General features: G+C 47.3%; 1 protein-coding gene across 3 annotated transcripts in view; it reads left to right on the forward strand.

Moving 5' to 3' along the window:
• The window catches only part of STIMATE (STIM activating enhancer), a 47,641-nt gene that overhangs the window by 19,968 nt on the left and 11,157 nt on the right, over positions 1-16,516 (forward strand). Inside the window, exons 2-5 of one of the 3 annotated variants that reach the window (XM_090284037.1) lie at positions 4,963-5,241; positions 7,894-7,942; positions 9,857-9,952; positions 15,601-15,722. In XM_090284037.1, the coding sequence (XP_090140163.1) occupies positions 5,223-5,241; positions 7,894-7,942; positions 9,857-9,952; positions 15,601-15,722 (286 nt within the window). In that variant the 5' untranslated portion in view covers positions 4,963-5,222. The remainder of the gene's footprint in view (positions 1-4,962; positions 5,242-7,893; positions 7,943-9,856; positions 9,953-15,600; positions 15,723-16,516) is intronic. The other 2 variants (XM_090284035.1, XM_090284036.1) reach the window with 2 other exon arrangements.

Below are 16,516 nucleotides of genomic sequence, written 5' to 3' on the forward strand. Positions count from 1 at the left end.
TATATCAATGCAGATAGATTTACCTCACTTTTTAAATAGCTCTATTGAGGTATAATCTCATATCATAATATTCACCCATAGCAGGTATACCAGCTCTACTTCAGTTTTTAACAGTTGAATTCCAGTATGTGCTCATTTATATTTAACCCTTTTCCCACTGGTGGACGGTTAGGTGGTTTTGAAATCTTCCACTCTTAATAGACAATGCAGCAATGCACTCTTTTACACAGACCTCTGGGCATTTTCATGTGTAACCATAGAAGAAAATCCTAGAGGTGGAGTTTCTGGATCACAGTGTATAAACATTTAAAATCATAATAGATACTGCTAGAATACCTGCTGCAGCTTTTTAAGAGATCTGTCGATTCTCAGAAAGAAAAAGAACCACACACAGGTCTTTGCCCACTCTGAGATCTTATAAAATTCCTAAGTTTACGTGGCCAGGGAATATATGTTAGCAGTGCAACGTGCAGCAGAAGCAGATGCAGCGTTTCTCTGAGTTCCATCGACCTAGAGTGTCCCCAGCTGCCCAGGGACCCTGGCTCAGAGGGTAGGGTCCTTCCAGGACAGCCCATACACACTTGGGGCTTCCATCAATATTCAGGAAGAATTTACCCCAACAAACAAGCCCTCATTAGAAATTCTTATAGGTCTCTAGCTCCTTCTGGTTTTGAAGCTGAACTCTGCATCCTGAAGGCCTCACTTGTCCCACCTTCCACCCAGAAGCATTTACAACATCTCTTCCTCCAGCATCCCTGGGTTCCAGAAGGCTCTGTCCCCTGTGACCACCCAACACTAGTTTAATGCCCCCTTTTACCTGGTGGCTCTGGGGACTACGGTCACAAACCCACTTCACCAGTTTCCCCTGGATTGTACTTATCTTTCCGCCAGCAGTTTAAGGGTGTCCATTTGCTAATCTTTTCTAATCTGGGCAAGATAATTACTAATTTGCATTTTTAAATGGGCATTACTGAGGTGGCTATCTTGTGTGTTTGTCAGCTATTTGTACTTCTTTCCATCAAACATCCTCATGGAACACTCACTGTGACAATGCCCCTTATCCACCCTGAGATCATCGGTAGCAGATGGCTCCGAGACCTCCCCTGGAAAGCTGTAGTTCTGAAAAAGCTACTTCTTGCTAAAATGTGTACAGTCCTTACTAAGTACAAAGCGCAGTTTTAAGCACTCTAAATATATTGTTTTATTAATGCTCCTATGATGTGGATACTATAATTTCTTCCATTTTATAGAGGGGCAGGTCATGGCTCAGAGAGGTTAAGCAATATTCCATGGTCCCACAGTAAATGCTGAAGTGACGTTTTGAACCTAGAGTTCACACTGTACGCACTAAGCTCTTGCCTTCTTTGATTTGTGTGTTCTTCTAGTGTGTTCTGCTCTATTTGTTCAGGTTAGTAAGTAAGTGTCTGCTTTGTTCCTGTCTGCCTCTAACTACTCATCTGGTGGGAGAGACAGACAAATCCTTAGTATTGCATTTGAAGTGTTAACCCCAAAATAGCATAGGAGACTTTAGGGAGCCCAAGGGAGGGAGGCAAGCTTAGCTCAATTGCCATGGAGGTAAGTCTTAGAATTGTCTGAACTAAAACTGGAAGGATGCCTAAGAGTTATGCAAGAGAAAAAAACATGGGATGTCCGAAGTCAAAGGGACAATGTAGGGGGACAGCGCTAAGATGGGACATGCCAGGCCAGGGGACCTTGTTTGTCAACTTAAAAAGTATGAATTGTGGTGAACACACAATACCATATACAGATGATGGATTATATTACAGAATTATACCCCTGAAATTTATGTGATTTTATTAACCAATGTTACCCCAATATATTCAATTTTTTTAAAAACTTTTTTTTTTTTTCAAAACCAGTGCAGCTTTATTGGCTCTGCTGACAGATGCTCTCATTGTCCGGCCCACCCTGTGCTTCCTGCCAAAACACCCGTGGCGCATGCCTGGCCCTCCTGGTAACCAGGGGAGCGTGGGCTCCCAGCGGCCCTCGCGTGCGCTTCCGCCCCACAGCCCTGCGAGGACCAAAAAAACATTTTTAAGAGGAGAAAAAAATGCCTTGTGTTTCTAGAGGATGGGGAGGTGAGGTGGGCACTGAAAGGCTTTAAGCAAGGCATGCCGTACTCAGTGCGTTCCAGCTCTGGGTGTGGGGGTTGAAGAGAAGACAAGTTGGAAGGCCCTGTTGAGGCGGAGGAGGGGGGCACTTTCTGCCCTTGGGGAGCACCCGTACCAGAACCATTGTTGTAGTTGACTTCCTCAAGATGGCAGAGGAAAAGGTGGGCACTGGGATCAAGTAGACAAAGATGCAGATCTTGGTGTTGCCATTTTGACCTTCAGCAAATCCTTTGACCTTATCTATAAAGTGAGGATGGCACCTTTTAGGTCTGTCTCATAAAGATTAGAAGTAATGCTGTAAAGCACCTGTAGTAAGTGCTGGTGGTGGCGGTGGTGGTGGCGATGGCGATGGCCACAGCTGCAGCTGCTTTTCTCCCCTCATGGACCCGATGATGTAGACAATGAGGGAACTTAGACACAGAGTGAGGTGACTTACTTAAAATAATAAAATTTTTGATGAAGTGAGGACTCGATTTCAGATGATCTCCAGCTTGGCTGCCATTTAGTTCCTTGCCATAAGAACCACCTGGCTCTTCCTGTCTCCTTGAAGAGAACTTAGATGGCCACATGCACCTTGCAAGGGAGGCTGGGAATGTGGTCTGCAAACTACCTGAGAGAATTCCCTCAGAAAGGAAGAGTGAGGGGCGGGGCGCAGTATGAAGCAAGCAACCAGCAGCCTACACCTCGGTGTCTTTGGGGACTTTTTCTTAAAGAACCTGAGTACCTCTGGGGCTTATAAGGATGTTTGGGTGGGACTTGGCATTAGGGATGATCATTTATATATACTTAGGGAGAGTGCAGAACCATTTCTGGGTTTTCCCTTGATTGCTGGTTCCAGCAGTCAAGGTGGATTTGCTCACCCCAAAGACAGTTTCTACCCTTTGGGATGGAGATCCTGGGCTCTTAGAACCAGCAAGGCATGGCTTAAGGTCACTGCTCAAGCCTGTGCCAGTTAGAAAGGCCCATCCCAGGTAATTCGGATTTCGTCACAGCTCCACTGGTGATCCTGAACAAGTCACCTCTTGCCCCATAGTTTTTGTCACCCTTTTCACTACGTGGGTTGAATCCTCAATGACCCTTCTGGCTCTCAGAGTCCAAGCTGCCTGGTTTATGAGCTGATGCCCAGCTGCCACCGATGGCAGCATCTTGCAGTGAGGTTTGCTGTTGAGCTGGGGAGGGGGCTGCTTGCCATTGGCCCAGTGAGTAATTTGTTACCCTCAATGGGAAGCCTGTGTTGCATGAGGCACTGACCCGTGGCACAGCTTGAGAAATGAGGCCATCAGGGGTGTAGCCCAGGTCAGCAGCATGTCATTGGGCACAGGGCTCCAAGACTGTGGGTTTTTTCTGGCTCAAGGTTATTGGCAGGGGCGTATTTTCTCTGGGGATAAATAAGAAAGCATACAGACTTCTGGCCTGAGCTTATGGTCTTGACCAGCCTGACCCTGAGAAGTGAGAAAGCTGCTCCTGTTCCTGAGGTTCATGACCTCACACACAGACTGGTGGTTTTGTGGTCCCAGCAAAGAGCCTGTGACTCTGATATCCCGTAGTCCATGAGGAACAAGTGTACAAGGTGGCATCTGTTGTATCACTTTTTTTGTTTAATTTTTAAAAATATGTTTATTGATCTTAGAGAAACATCTTTGTGAGAAAGAAACATCAATTGGTTGTCTCCCATATGTGCCCCAACTGAGGACCAAACCCACTTCCTAGGTATGTGCCCTGACCTGGAATCAAAGCCACAGCCTTTTTGTGTGAGGGACAATGCTCCAACCAGTTGAGCCACACTGGCAAGGGCTGTTCTATCACTTTTTGAAGTGTGAGACGCTAAGATGGCTACTATGTGGTCTGTGATTCCCTTCCTGTGCTAAGATTACACTTTAGGCATAAGAATACAAACATTTCACACTTTATATTGTAACTGAATTGCATTGGTGGATTTTCATGGCAAAGGGAGCTCTCTGCCCAGGGCCCTGCTAGCCTCTTCCTGTACTGTATCCTCAGCAGGGGGTGATTTTTCCACCTGAATCGAATTTTGCTGGTTTGGGAAATGCCATCAGGAGGGGCTTGAGGGACTGCCACCACCTGGTAACCAGGTCTGCAGAATCCCTGTTTACCCTGTCTATATTCAGCTGCAAGCCTTTCCTTCTCTTCCCCTGATAGTTAGGAGCTTCTCCCATCTCTTTCATTCCTGGTAACTCTGCTTCTCTCAGGCTGCACCCAGTAACGAACAGACGACTCTTAAATTTTGTGGTTCAGTTTCAGACAAGTTGTGCTTTCTATGACTCAGTTTCTAAATAAGACTGAAGGTGCTACATGGAAATGATTTCCCTTCCAATTCCTATGATTTGACTTTGAACACCACTTTTTTTAACGTCTTCTTCCTTGTGACATAAAAGCAAACATCCCAAGTAAAATCCAAGCTCTCTCCCACCACTCGCACCAGCCAGACAAGGCTCTGAGGACAGTGAAGCAGGTGCCTGGTCCCTGTCCTCCAGATGCTGACTGAGAGAGGTGTGCAAAACCAAGCGGCAGAGTCACATGAGCAGTTAGTGATGTGGCTGCTGGTGTGAAACAGACGGGTAGAATTAGATAATCCATAATTGCTGTCCTGTTGTATGGCACCAAGAGCATGAAACTTCTAGAAAAGTGAGCATTGTGCCCTGCTACCCTCAGGGAAGGGTATGAGACGAGGGCCCAATCAAGAGGAGTCAGGGTGTATGCCAAAGAGGAGGGCAGGTGGGAGCCTTGCCAACCCCACCTGAGCTGGTGGGTGGCAGCAAGCCCTGTAGATGCCCTGGCACCCAAGTAACCTGGTTAGTGCACACTGCAGGCATGCTGAGACAGCTTTCTCAAGGATCCAACTGTCAAGGCAAGAAGGTTCACCAGTACTCCATGCTGGCAAGGATGTGGGGAAATGCCACAACCTCCGAGGAGAGCAGCGTGACAGGATCAGCGGTCACAGCCAATGCAGCGAGCCCACCACTAGGACCGTATCTACACAGGCACGCAGCAAGGACATTCGCTGCAGCAGCGCTCGCAGAGTGACTCAGAAGTGGCACAGCCACGCCATGGACTACCACGTAGCCTCTGATGAAAGAGACGGAGCCATGTATGTAGTAGGTTAAACTTCAGAGGGAGTTTCAGTGAGAGCACTGACTGTGTAAACTGTGCCACCGTCTATCTCTTTAGAGGAGCATCTCCATCTCTGTGCTCAACCTGCCACGTGTTTGGAAGGATGCACAAGATCGGGGTGACAGTGGTTGGTCCTGAGAAGGGAAACGGACTGGGATCTCAGATGAAAGGCAGACTTCTTACCAAGAGTCTGTTTATACTCCTTTAATATTTTTTTAAGGAAAAGAAAAATATGCCTTATTAGTTTACTAGGGATTCCATAACAGAGAACCATACACTTCTTGGCTTAATACACCAGGATTCATTCTCTCATAGTCTGGAAGCACAACAGCTAGAATCAAGGTGTGGACAGGGCCACAGTTCCTCCAGCAGCTCAGGGGAGAGTATTATCTCTTCCTTGTCTCTCCACTTCAGGGGTTCCCTGGCTGGTGGCTGTGCCAGTCCAGTCTGCCTGCTTTCACAAGGACCCCCTCCTTTCCCCTCATGTCTTCTACCTCTCTCTCTCTCTCTCTCTCTCTCTCTCTCTCTCTCTCTCTCTCTCTCTCTCTCTCCTCTCTCCTCTCTCCTCTCTCCTCTCTCCTCTCTCTCCTCTCTCTCTCTCTTTCATACTTGTATTTAGATTTACAGTTCACCTGGTTAATCCAGGATGATCTCTTCTCAAGATCTTTATCTTAATTATATCTGCAAAGACTCTTTTTTCCAAATAAGTTCACATTCACCGCTATTGTGGGTCAGGATTTGGACATATCTTTGGGGGGACTACCATTCAACCCACTACAATTGCCAGCCAAATTTGAGGGTAAAAACTCACCTATATGCTGCTTACAATACAACCACCTTCAATGTAAAGTGAAACATGCCAACACTAACCAAAAGAATATACTCTCTGAGTTTTATATACTTCATATATTCACTCAGAGCAGGGGACAGGGGGAGGTGGTGACAGGAGGAGAACAGGGTTGGCATCCTAGGACCTTCCTGGCTTTACAGCCCCTGAGCTGCCTGCAGGTGTGGGACGAAGGAGGCTGGAGTGGAGAATCAGACTGCGGCTGGCAGACCCAAGGTCACAAGTTTCTTAGAGACTGGAGACAGGATGGGCTATCTCAGCCCAGCACTGGGTAGAGTGGACGCAGAGAGGTGGGGAAAAGCAGGGTCCAGGGCAGGGGTACAGAATGGGGTTCGCTTTCCTAAGCACAGGTTCTGTGTTTGCCTCTTCACCTTTTTCTCTCATTTCATCCTGATGCCAGCCTGGTAGGTCGTAGCTGCACACCTCCAATGCCTCTTTTTAACACAAAGTCACATAGCTAGATAGTGGCAGACAGGACCCAAAGCCATGTCTGTCTAGCTTTTGGCCACTACTCCTTTGAAGGGGTGACAGGACCCCATGCCTGTCTTCAGGAAGCGTGTGCATTAATTCAGAGACTGCTTAGCAGCCCACTCCACGTGGAGGCGATGGTGCACAGCCTCACTGAGGAGTGAAATGAGCCCTGTGTGCTGCACGTAACCCCCATAGACCCCCTTTTCTGTCCCCACTCTTTATCCCCCCCATTCTCTGCCTCTTTTAACACAGGGTAAATCTAGACCATTTGAAAGTAACTTGCAAGCCATTCTTATATTTCAGCATGTATCTCCTAAGGAGGGCAGAACATTCTCCTTGGGCTATGTTTTGATGTCTTTTGTTTTATACTGGCTGTTTTGTAGATGGGAGGGCCATGTCTGGTGCTGTGACATGGCCAGCGTCCTTCCTCAGTGCACTTCACCCCCCGGAACCCAGTTCTGAATCTACCCAATTCATAGCTGCTTTTCTAAAACACAATTCACACCACGTCTTTGACTTTGCTTAGCATCTTTCCTGTCTTTTTTTTTCCCCTGCAGGGTTCAGTCCAGACCCTCCCTTTATAGCCCCTGCTCAGTTTGTCTCGCTTGTTACCTGATGTATCAAAGCCAAGTCAAACTATGCCAAACACACTCCGCCACATTATGTCCCTGTACCTGTGAGCTCATGGTGTGTGCTCTGTCCCGTATGCAGCTCTCTCCCCTCCCTGATCCATTTGCTAAACTCTTGTCCAGCCTTCAGGACCTTTACCTCTCATCAGTGAACCTTTTCCTGACTAGCACCCTTATTTCAAGCAAGCAGGCTGGTAATCCTTCCCTCGAGCCTTCACTCTGCCTCAGACTTACTTCTTCTCTAGCACTTGCCACACATACGGTTGTGTGCCTGGCCTCCTGCCAAACAACTGCCTTTGCCTGTGTCTCTTCAGTGCCAGGCTGGGAGCAGCACCCAGTGAACCTTCGGGTTAGGTAGAGCATATCCTGAAGTTAGAAGTAGCTACATCCCAATTTGTGGTTTCCCATTCCTGTTTATGAGAGCCTTGTCACAAAGAAGAAAACACCATTTTTTCACGCACTGAAAGGGGTCATTCTTCCTAAGTGTATTTCTGAAGAGTCTCTACTGGTCAGCAGGCATACAGGGCCTTTGTGACCTTCATGAGTTATTGTACACTGTCACATAATAAAAGAGCAAGTACCTTAACTTGACATGGCAAACACTCAGTGTACCCAACTTGTTATATGTATTTTGCTTTGTAATCACTGTGGAAAGCTAGTGAATGTCTGTCTTTTCTTTTAGTCAAACGCTTCAGAGAACCAAAGCATGAAAGACGTCCGTGGAAGATATGGTAGGCATTTAATATTAACTCATTCCTATAATGTTTTTGACTGTGTATTATATGAAAACATTGATATTTCTCAGCTAGATGTTGAGCCCTACCTTTATTCTTATCATCACCCTGGTGTGTGATATGAGATGATAGAAGTTAACACAGGTACTGATATAAGTCTGTGCTATAGGCCCCTTTAGTTATGGCTCCCTGTTAGATTATGTTAACACCTCGGATTCCATAGTCTGTATGCATAAGCAAAAAATAATCTGAATTTAGATAGTAGCCTGATACACCATGTAAATGCTTCTCTCACCAAAACTAGTCTTTCTTGGTCCTAGGTTGACCCTGTTCTTCCTTCATACAAATGGTGGTAAAGCTTCAGACATAGCTTGTATACACAAAACTCCAAAAAAAATAAGTCACTTGCAAGGAAACAACCAGCTCTCCAGGACAACATGATGTCCACAGGGCACCGTCTTTCTTGGGCTGCCTAGGCTGGCACCTGCCCTAACAAAATAGCCATTTTCCCCTCCAGAGAAAACTCGTGATACATCACTGTGATAAAGGCCTCTTTATAAAATGTTAAGTACACACTTAATTGATCTTTAATGCAAAATTTCTAGATAGTCATAATTCTTATTTTTACTTTCCTCTTATTGGTTTCTCTCAAAACTGGGTTTCGCGCTTTGGCTGGGGAGAACCTAGGGAGGACCTTGAGTTCGGGCACTCTCTCTATTTACACATGTTGCCCTTGGGTGACTCCTTCTTTACCATGATTTTAAGAACTGATTTTCAAGCCTCAGGTGGTTACAGAGTTGGTCTGGATTATCTCTAAGGTCTGCTCCCACCCTGGGACCCCTGGTTGATGTCCCATGCCTGTGTGCCATTTCATCACCTCCTTCTTGGCCCTGCCCAACTCTGGGTGCTCAGCCTGAGGGCCCAAGAGATATGACCACAGTCCAGGGGTTCCTCAACCACAAACCACAAGTTGTCTCCAGGTGTTTGTGGCAGAGGGGAAACTGAATGCCTGCCTCATCACCAGACTCCTGCAATGTGGACGGGCTCAGGTGGAGCAAATAACACAGTGTGTCCCAAACACTAACAACCTTGTTTTGTTTGTTTTGTTTTCTTTTTGAAACTCCTGTCATCTAGCCCAGGGGTTGGCACACAGTAGCCTGCAGGCCCATTCTGGCTCACTGTGTTTTAATAAACCAAGTGTTATAGGGATGGTAGTGACTGGCTGCTTTTAGGCTAGAGTGGCAGAGTTGAGCAATTGTTGCAGAGAACAGTGGTCCACAAAGCCTAAAATATTTTCTCCCTGACCTTTTAACAGAAAAAGTCACCCCTTATCCAACCCCCTGTTAAATGGCAGCAGCAACAATTGTTCAGGCCTTCATCTGCCATCCTGGATTTGTGCAGGTCTTGTTAGTTTTGCACATCACTTACTTACCTCAACTGTGAGTGGAGTTGAATGGGAGCTCTTTGAAATAGGGCACCTTGGGCTCCCTCACAAAGCTGGGACCTAACATTTCATTTTGAAGTAACAAAAAAAAGAAAAAGTGAAAACACATATTTTAAATATGTGTTTAATGTGTTTAAATGTATAGGGTAGGGCAAAAGTAGGTTTACAGTTGTGAATATGCAAAACAGTTTATTACTTATTAATTATATTATTTACCATACGAACAACTGTTAACCTACTTTTGCACATGCTGCATGTTATTAATCAGTGGTCTTTTAGGGATTTTAATGTAATGTTATTGAAGGTTTCGAAAGGTAGCTGAAATGCCAAGCCTGAATTAGTACTGATGCCTGAGGGAGAAGTGACTGATAATTGGAAGTTGGGGGCTTTTTTCCTAGTTCAGGCTTAACATTTTGGATCTCCCCTCCTGTCAGTGTGATCACAAGTGCTGATTCTATTTTGTACAGGTTTTTAGACACTTCCAAACAAGCCATAGGAATGCTGTTCATCCACTTTGCAAATGTGTACCTAGCAGATCTCACTGAAGAGGACCCTTGTTCACTGTAAGTAGTTCATATCTGAGTACAAATATCACCTGCCCCATCATTGAAAATGTAGGCTGGCCCTGCTTTCTGCGGCCAGTCCTGTTCCTCTAGCTTGGGGATGGTCAGCTTGCTTTTGTCCTCTGCTTCTTTGAGAGATCATCCTGTGCGTGCTGCCTATGAGCTCAGAAACCTGGTGACAATAGCCTTGTATACCGGCTTTCTGCTAATCAGTCTAAGCTCTGTTTCTTGGTTTTCTGGTACCCTTGTGTCTCCACCTTCCAAGCAGCCTGTGGCTGGGCAGCATGATGCCCTGAAGTAGTGTCTGTCTCTGTGCTGAAACAGGACACATGGGGCTTCTCTGTGGTGTCAACCACTCAGGGTCAAAGCCATTATTGACCATAGCTGACCTCTTGACCTAAAGACCATGAGTTGTTCCACCCTGTCAGTGCAGTGCGCCTTCCACACAGCCCCCAGAGCAACCTGCCTGAAACCCCAGTTGGGCCAAGATATGCTGTCCTGCCTGCTGACAGCACCCAAATGGCGCCTTTCTTAGCAGATGCAGTGGAAGAGGAGGCTCACCTGCCTTATCCTGACTTCATCTTCTACCTTCCTGGCTCAGACTTGGTGCGTTAGCCATGGTGGGCTGCTCCTGGTGGCTCTCAGCCCTGCCAGCTGTCTCCTGTCTCTGTGCCTTTGTCAGCTTCCCTCTGCCTGGAGTGCCCTCCAGCCTGCCCTGCCTCTGTAGGAGAGTGGGGGGAGGGCTGGTGAGTCCCTTGCCAAAACGTCTATTATATATATTTGAGGTCATTTGGACTGGAAGATTCTTTTAATCTGTTGCTGTTGCTGCTTTTTTTTTTTTTTTTTTTTTTTTTTTTTTTTGGTGATATTGCACAGTTTTGAGACTTAGGCTAGGCCCAGAAAAGTTACGAGGTCCCCCTTCCCAGGTTCCTTCCTTAAGTAAGACCTTGGTAGGCTGTGATCTGTTTGGGTATAGCCCCAAAGCAGGGACTAAAAGGGTGATTGTCCCACAGGGGAGATGTTAGGAAAACGCCTTGTCTTTCCAGTCCTTGAGCCCAACAGCAAGCTCATGTCATCCTCTGGTGGATCATCTTGCTGTCACTGGCCGAGATAGTCTGAGAGCCAACTCTCTATCCCAGAGGCACTGGGTTGAGAAAACCTAGTTTCTGGTGTAGCCTTGACCACATCACTCTCTCTGCATCCACAGAAAGAAGATGATACTGCCCTGACTGGTGTGGCTCAGTGGGTTGGGCATTGTCCCGTAAACCAAAAGGTCGCTGATTGGATTTCCGGTCAGGGCATATACCTAGGTTGTGGGTCAGGTCCCCAGGTGGCAACATGCAAGAGGCAACCGATCGATGTTTCTCTCACACATCCATGTTTCTCTCCCTCTCCCTCCCTTCCCCGCTCTCTAAAAATAAATAAAATCTAAAGAAAGAGAGAGGTGAAGGATACAGCTTTAAGCGGAACATTGACAAACTGAATCATGGCCAGGATGGAGAAGGGCGTTAACAGATCTTGAGTGCCGGGCCTAGAAGAGAAAAGGTCCAAGATAGACCTTGGAATGGTGACTGAGAGGCCGGACAGTAGGAAGGTGGCTTAACTCCTTTGAGGCCGTTTCCTCCTCTGTCCTGTGTATCCTGCCAGATCCCCAGGATTACTGTGAAGATTTCATCAGATGACGAGTATTGTGCCATTGGAAACAATAGGGCCACTTACCAATGAAGATGTTCATAGTTCAGTTGGAGGATGTTGTCATTAAACTTTGGAAATACATGAGCGCTCCAGCAGTAGGTTCAGGAGGTGCAAGGTGGGAGACTAGAAGGTAGAGCACACATTGCTCTGGGGAGTGAGAGGGCCTGCGCCTTGAGGAAGGGCAGGTGCTGCACTGGGATTTATTCCAGGCTCACCATTGCTTTGCCCTGTGATGTTTTACAGATGGAATAAAGGTTGTGTTGGACCTGGGGCATCTTGGGAGTCTGCAGACCTAGAAGAGGAGAAACTTTCAGAGAAGGATGAGCTGCTTCCTGTGGCTTCAGGGGTCCCCTGTGCTGGGGACGCTGCTTTGGGTGGGAGTTGAGCTTTTTTGACATCCAGGGTTTAGTGACTCTGAGGCCCTATGATTTTAAGAACACATTTGTATAGTGCTTATTTACTGTGTGGCAGGTACTATCTACATATCGATACATTGATTATCCTCATTTATAGTTGGGGAACTGAGGTGCAGAGAAATTATATAGCTCACAGCTAAAGAGTGATAGAGCTGGGATTTGAACCCAGCCAGTCTGGCCTCAGGGCCCATATAATACTGAGCTGTCTGCCTTGGCATCTCACCTGTGTTGGGTTCAGAGTATAGAGCATTCTCTCTTTTTCCCAAGGCCTGGCACATTGTAGGCTCAAATAAATATTTGGTGAGGGAATGAGTGAGCTAACACATATACAGACATACCTGAGATATTGCAGGTTCGGTTCCAGACCACCACAACAAAGCAAGTATCACAGGTGAATGGTAATCTTGCTGGTGGAAGATCTTGCCTTCAGTTTGTTTAAAAAAAAAATTTTTGTGAAGCACGATAAATTGAGGTATGCCTGTATGTGTATTGGGATGGGTCTCAAATGTAAGAACCACTTGAAACCAATTAGATGTTAAGTGTCTAAGCGCAGCATAGCCTGGGGCCAGAGCTCAGCTTTTAACATAGAGAAATTGTCTTAGAGAACTTGTTGGGAAGCAGTTGCTATTCCTTTCAGCTCTGGTCTGAGAGTGACCCCTTGTGGTTTTAAAGAGGAAGGGCAAGTGGGAGAAAAGGCTGGCCCTCTCTTTGATTTTCTCGCTACTCCAGGGCCCTGATCCCACTGAGCAGTGTTAGGCCTCTGGTATCAGAGGGCTATGCATGTCATCAAAGCCTCAGCTTGGGGGTGGGGGCTGCGTCTTCATAATATGCCCCAAGCCTAAGCATCTGGGAAACACCACAGGTGGTCTCTGGTGTCCGCAGCTACTCCAGGGAATTTCAGAGCCATGTGGCATCTGAGGGCTAGAGCCTGACCTCAGTCTTGTCTTCTGCTGTTTGGAGAGCTAGGGCCTGTGGTCAGTGGCATACAGCAAGATCTTGGTACAGAGCCCTCAAGAGAGGGCTGGTGGGCAAGGGACCGTTCCTTGGTGAGGAAAGAGGCATGTGTCAGACAGGTGGAAACAGACCTTACAAGAACACATGGTCATGGCAGGCATGCTCTTCTGCCTCTCCACCTCCCCTTCCTCCATGATCTTGGCTTTCCCATGGGAAGTAAAGCTCTCTTTGAGGTACTAACTTGCCCTTGTCTCCATGGCAGGCTTGGAAGCACAGGGATGAGTGAGGGCCATGTGGCCCAGCCCTCTTTGATCTAAGAAACCCCTGAAGCCATTCCCTGAGCTGCTGTGGTGCAGGGGCACTGACTTGGGGCCCTGGGTGGGCTGGGCAGATGTTTTTATCAGTTAAGTTCTGTTTTCCTACTGACTTCCTTGGCTGCTTCTAGGCACTCTGCCTTATGTCCTGTCTTCACTTGGCAGGAACACCTGCAGTCTTTCAAGTTATTTTATTTTATTTTATTGATTATGCTGTTACAGTTGTCCCAATTTCTTTCCCCCCTGCACCCCCTCCCTCCAGTTGTCCCGCCCCTTAGTCCTTGCCCATTGGTTGTGCATATAGTTCTTCTCAACATCTTCCTATCTACTCCACTCCCTCCTACTATGCTTCTTAATTCCTGTACCATCTCCCTCCCTTTCCTCCCTTCCCCCTCCCCGCTGACCTCCCCCCAATATGTTCCCCATACCCATAATTCTTTTTCCCCTCTTGTTGCCTACTTAGTTTTTAGTTTGCATTTGTTTCGATTCCCTAGCTTCTGCTGTTGGTTGTTGTGATACAGTTTTCATTTTAGTGTTCATAGTTTTGATCCTCCTTCTTCTAAACAAGTCCCTTTAACATCTCATATAACAGTGATTTGTATCTAACAAACTCCTTCAGTTTTACTTTGTCCTGGAAGCACTTTCTCTGCCCTTCTATTCTGAATGACAGCTTCGCTGGATAGAGTAATCGTGGTTCTAGGTTTTTGCTTTTCATTGCTTTAAATATTTCTTGCCAGTCCCTTCTTGCCTGCAGAGTTTCTTTTGAGAAATCAGCTGATAGTCTTGTTGGGACCCCTTTGTACATAATTCTTCTCTTCTCTCTTGCTGCTTTTAAGATTCTCTCTTTATCCTTAATTTTTGACATTTTGATGGTAATGTGTCTTGGTGTGGTCCTCCCTGGGTCCAGCCTATCAGGAACTCTCTGTGCTTCCTGGACCTGTAAGTCTTATTTCCTTCTTCGAGTTAGGGAAGTTCTGCTTCATTATTTTTTCACATAATTTTTCAATTTATAGTTCTTCTTCACCCTCTGGCAATCCTATAATTCGAATGTTCGTTTGCTTATAGCTGTCCCAGAGGTTTCTCAGCCTCTCCCCATATTCCTCACTTTTTGTTTCCTCTTTCTGCAGTAGTTGACTGTTTGTTCCCTCCCTATGTTCCAATTCGTTGATTTGATCCCTGGCTTTCCCTTCCTCACCACTTGTCTTGTATGTATTTTTGTTCATTTCAGCAGGACTAGCCTTCATTCCTTCCCTGTCTTGATTCAGCCCCGCTGTTAGGTCTGTAAGCTGCCTTATGACTATAGCTCTGAACTGAGCCTCAGAAAGATTCGCTATTTGTTCATCAGTCAAGGCCTTTATTTGTTTTTTCGTTAGCTGTGTAATTGGTATTTCAGTCATTAATTCTGCTATTCTGACCGTTTTGTTTATCTTTCCTTCTTGGGCGGGGCACTGTCACACCTTCTACGCTGTATTGGGCAGAGCCCCATGTGCTCATCACAACCTGGCGACCTTTCTCACCACACTGTGGCACTTTGCGTGGGGATGGGGGTCCAAGATGGATTCCTGCTGTTACTCTCCGCTGAGGAACTGGTAGCCTCCTCCGTCCCCACAGTCCAAGACAGTGGGGTCTGCCTTCCCCAGCGTTGGAATCGCAAGCCAACGGGTCTGATCTGCAGCCAGGGCCGGCTCCTCCCAGGTGCTTCTCTCCTCCCCCCTAAATACGGGTGTCTGCTTACCGGGTCCCGCTGTTCGCTATTGCAGCTGTCACCTCCAGCACAGCTCGATCTTTCTCAGCCGCGGCTTCGCCCCTCTTCCCGTCCAGACGAGTACCACTTGTTTATGACTTCATATGTTGGACTTCCATGTAGCTTTATTTTCTGGAACTTCTTATTATTTTTGGTTTTGCAGTAGTTGTACTCCTTCTTAGTTGTGGAGGGAGACAGAGCGTGTCGGTCTATGCCTCCATCTTGGCCAGAAGTCTCAAGTTTCTTTGTGTCTCCTCTACCCACCCCCCCTTAGTTGTCCAACCCCTGAAGAGTGTCCACACTGCGTGGGGGTGCTTCACTGGGGCTCACAGAGGTGAGCACTGCAACCTTTTGCACAGGCACATTGAAAGCTCTCTGCCCCGGCAGCTCACTCCAAACAAGGCCAAACTAAATGTTGGCTCATCAGCCCTGACCTTGACCCTAGTAAGCACACAGGGTCCGACTCAGGGCTCTTGCTCCCTTGGTGGTGCTCCTTGATTGTGCCACTGTGCCCTCTCCTCACAGGTACCTCATCAACTTCCTCCTGGACGCCAGCGTGGGCATGCTGCTCATCTATGTGGGTGTGCGTGCCATCAACGTCCTGGTGGAATGGCAGCAGTGGGAGTCCCTGCGTTTTGGTGAATATGGTAACGTACCGTGGACACTGGAGGGGGATTCATGGAGGGGGCTCGGCTCTTTGCCCTGTACAGCCCTCCAGGCCTGTGGATTCAGAGAAGGTTCAGAAGCTAATGGATGTCTCTTCTGTAGGGAAGGAGCTTGTTCTGGGGCCTGAGCGCCATCCTCCTGCCACATCTGAAGCATGTGGGTACTTGCCTCACTGCCTCAGCTCCTGTCTTGGTAGCAGCAGGCACCCTAGATGCAGGGAGAGGGGACAACATTTGCCTCTTCCACCAGAGGGCATTGGTGGCCCCACATACAGGCTCATAAGGCCAACTCACTGTGCCAGGCTGCCCACCTTGTTAGATAGTTGGGGGTGGCTCTTGGTTTGGGAAGTGCTCAGGAGGAAGCTGCCCCTCTCTAATGCATGACTGTGCTTGTCCTGTCATTGGACCATTTTATTATTGGGGCTTGAAAAGTCAGGACTGGAGGGCCTATCCCCCTGGGACCAAGTCGTGTTGCTACTTCCCATCTATAGGCTGGGCCCCTCAACCAGCATCTCACACGTATAGTCACCAAGGACAACAGTTCCATCCTCACTCACAGAGACATAACTTAAAACAAGCCACTTATGGATGCTGGCCCACTTTGACCCCCTCACATCTTATCAGACTCCATGGGGTACAGTTTGGGTAGGAAGTGGCCTCCATGCTGGTTCTGAGCACAAATGCAGCACCTTTTACTCTGTACTCCCAGAAAAACAGCTAGATGTGGCCTCAACAGGGCTGCCAGTGAGAGATGCCTTCTTTGGGTCTTGCCATTA

The sequence above is a fragment of the Furipterus horrens genome, unplaced genomic scaffold (assembly GCF_987537825.1).
Source record: "Furipterus horrens unplaced genomic scaffold, mFurHor1.1.pri manual_scaffold_7, whole genome shotgun sequence".
NCBI classification, from domain to species: Eukaryota; Metazoa; Chordata; class Mammalia; order Chiroptera; family Furipteridae; genus Furipterus; species Furipterus horrens.